Source organism: Orycteropus afer, unplaced genomic scaffold (genome assembly GCF_000298275.1).
Source record: "Orycteropus afer afer isolate SDZICR_OR568_19922 unplaced genomic scaffold, OryAfe1.0 scaffold00197, whole genome shotgun sequence".
NCBI lineage: Eukaryota > Metazoa > Chordata > Mammalia > Tubulidentata > Orycteropodidae > Orycteropus > Orycteropus afer.
Genome location: NW_006921784.1, coordinates 130,333 through 133,811, shown reverse-complemented (window position 1 = coordinate 133,811; position 3,479 = coordinate 130,333). Strand labels below are relative to the sequence as shown.

Below are 3,479 nucleotides of genomic sequence, written 5' to 3'. Positions count from 1 at the left end.
AGGCACTCAGGCTTAAGTCCCTTTCTCTCCTTGCTCCTTAGCTAGACCCTGAAGTGGCCTCACTCCCCAGGACGCACAAAGGAGCAAGGGTCAGTTTGAAAACATCAGATTTGGCTCATTTCACCCCATCCCCACCTGACTGTTCCTCTCCTGAATCCAAGACAGCCTGAAAGTTCAGGTCCCCATCACCTGAAACTCCCAACATCCCAGACCCCATGAGGTTTCTCTTTGAATAGATTCCCTCTAGCAACACTGAGTGATTCTCCACAATCCTGTGGGTTTTGTTTTGCTTTTTTTTTTTTTTTGAAGCCTTGCCACGGAATTTCACAGGCCAACAGCCTCTGTTTCATTAGGCAAGGGACCATGAAGAAGGGGACCTACTGGAGGGGAAAAGGATACAGACTTATCAAAAGAGCAGCTGTCAAAATGCTGACGTGCAAAGAGAAGAAAGGGGGATTGTACATGTTTAGGGAACTGCATTCTGGGAAGATTCCCTCTGAGGAGAACCAAAGCCCCAGGGGAGGAAGTGGGGGGTGGGGCAGGTGACTTGATTGCACAGAAATGATTAAGGCATATTTAATTAGTTGCAAAGGAAACGGATTTCCAAAGGGGGCTCTGGGCAAATCACAGAATTAGCAAACAACCCTTTGCTCAGCCCCCAAAAGCTCATCCAGTTTAGAAGGAGGAGAAATGAACAGCATGGTTGCCCAGCACCCGCAGAGGCTCACAGACACAGGCACAGCCTCTTCACTTCACTGAGCCTGAGTGGGGTTCAGGGGTCATGGGGAGAGTGAATTAAGGGGGTCACTACTGAGCCCCTGTGATGTGTCTGCTCTGAGGGTCTGCAGGAGACCAAGATACCAAAAAGAAAAGGAGTCTAACAGGATCTTCAGGGCATGTCTTACTCAATTTCAAGGGCTGGACCTTGCATCACCAAGTCATCAAGGAATTAAGTAGATATGATTTCCAATCAAGATGTCAGGCAAAGGGGACACAGGCCAATTTCATTTTTAAGTGTCCCCTCCCCCCTTTTCTTTTCTGTCAGGTATATTTGGGCTGAGACATGAATTCATTAACACTAAACATTAATTAAGAATTGAGAGCCTTTAATTCGCTCAACACTGCAAGACGTTTTTCACCTCCTGAGATGATACCAAGGGTCCCTTTCCATCTGAAGGAAAGTCAGCAGTCAAGAAAAGGACTTGGGATGAAAAGCCACCACATCACAACGGTTATAACTTTAAAAACAAAGTTAGAGTTGATTAACTTAGGCTTCAAAGAGTCAGGAGGCTGCCAGTTGCAAAAGGCTGAACCGGGGACTGGCTCCGGCAGCTGCCATCTGCAGCCCAAGTTCAGCCAATAGGACTCAGTGTGGGCGGGTCCATGGCTACTGTCCGTGGTGCTGAAACACAATCCCTTGCCAGGGCACAGATGTTTGTCTTAACCTGGAAAAAGGGGGGATTGCTATGTACCCCTCACCCAACCCCACAAGGAGAAAAGGGAGGAAGATCTGGGAGACACATGGGGAATTGGAAAGGTGGCCAGGGAGAAGGTGGACAATTTTTGACACCGTTTGTAAATAATGGAATTGACCAAGAAAGACCTTTTCCCCTTGAGAAGTCAAGGGCCTGTGCCCCACAGATTCGTATCTGGCCAGGGCTATACATGTATCCATTAGGAAATCCAGACTCAAGGCTGCTCAGCAGTCATGGGCTGCCCTGTGACCTGCACAAGTATCTTTCTCCTCTGCGGGGGTCTCCCAGGCAAAGTTGGCACAGAGTTATGGCAACTACAGGGATGACAAGGGTCACCCAGGCATGCCTGGGGAGTTTGCTAGAGGCTTGGACCTAAGAGGTGGAGAAGGCTGGTGTTCAGTATTTCCAAAGAGAAGGGCAGAGCAGAGAGCCCCAGAGGCCTGGAGTTTCCTGGGCACGAGCTTAGAGCTAGCAAGGAACTGAAAGGCAAGGCTAGCCTCTGCTTCATCGTCAAGCATCCAGCACCTCTGCTCAGAGGCCCTGGCCTGGGGGGCTCACCCCTTGAGAGGGGCTTTCGGCAAGATCCTTCCTACTTGCATTTCAACTAAAAGCAGCACCTGGTCCAGGGGAGCTGGGGGAGGAAGAACAAAGAGGTGGAAAGAAAGAAAAGCAGCCCTCATGCATGCATCTGCTCTGAGGCCCATGTGAGGTGGTTCCTCCTTGCCAGCAGCCCCGAGGTGTTCAGAACAGACCCGGGAAAGAGAGAGATTGTCTGGGAAGGTTTGGTGTTTGAGGGGCAGAGGCATCACCATAACCCTTGAGGCCAAGGGACAAAGGTCACCCCACAGAAAGCAGAGCTCAAATGGAAGAAGCCAGGGATACATATATACAAGGATGACAATTCAAACAATTTTTTAAAAGCTTGGATAGGGATAAGATAACCTGAGGTGATTGGATGCTTCCAAACAAACTATTCACACATCTCTCCTCCTGTCCTTGAACATCAAACATAACAAAATTTAAAGAAAAAGGGCTGAATTATTGCTTCATCAGCTTCAAAAGTAACCAAAGGAGACGTACAAGGAAACAGGACAACTATGCCGGACTGCATGATGGGCACAGACCCACTGGAAAGACAAAGACTTGAAAGGAGGAGGGTGGGTGTGCTTTGAAACTGGAACTGCTAATATCTCACAGAAGGGAGAAAAAGCTTGCCCAAACATCCACTCCAGGGGTGCTGACCTGGACCAAGGTTCCAGCAGGAGATGAACAATGCTACCTTTCTTAGCAACGTCCTTTTAAGAAAGGCCTGCCCTCAGGTGGTGGGGAAAGAGGTGCCTTCAGATTCAGGTGTTCTTCAGAACCTAGAGAAACGGTCCAGCCTTGCGCAGATGTTCTGGGAGCTGCTGGAGGGATCCAAAGTGGCTAGAATACAATTTTGCAGGGGGAAAAAAAAATCACCGGCGTGGACATTTCTGGAAAGCGTGGCTTTGTCCCCAGCCTGAAGTGCTGTCTGTGATGGACACTGGGAGAGCTGTCCTCTGTTTCTGATGCAGGGAGGCCTGTCGAGGAGGACAATGGACAGCGTCCTCCACCCATGGGAAGGCACAGACATGTGACCATCGTGCAGGAAAGGACAGCAGCGGCACGGCCTTGTCTTCAGGGTCTGACAGTTAAGGCTTGTGTTGATTAGGTGTGGGAGGCACCCTCGACCTTGACAGGAAGAGACAGTTCTCGTGTCAGCGGTGGGAATACATGGCTCTATCTCCCTCTACGAGCAGGCCTTGAAACCAGTTCTGACATTCCCCAAGAAAGCCATGCCCAAAAGCCTGTGGCCACAGGCTGGGAAAGACATGACTAATTTTTTTTTTTGAGGGTGGGGTGAAGAGAGCGTGGGCAGCTCAACACAGTGGGATGAGCATGAAATACAGGGTCAGATCGGGGTTCCAGTCCCATTTCTGAGCCTCAGTTTCTGCAAAAGGATTGTGGAGGCTTAAATGAGCC

General features: G+C 49.7%; 1 protein-coding gene across 1 annotated transcript in view; it reads right to left on the bottom strand.

Annotated features, from left to right (window-relative positions):
* Positions 1–3,376: 3,376 nt before the first annotated feature.
* Positions 3,377–3,479, bottom strand: part of KIAA1671 (KIAA1671 ortholog) — a gene marked incomplete at its 5' end in the record, with an annotated part of 26,619 nt that continues 26,516 nt past the window's right edge. Inside the window, one exon of the mRNA XM_007947983.1 lies at positions 3,377–3,447. Coding sequence (XP_007946174.1) covers positions 3,377–3,447 — 71 coding nt within the window. The remainder of the gene's footprint in view (positions 3,448–3,479) is intronic.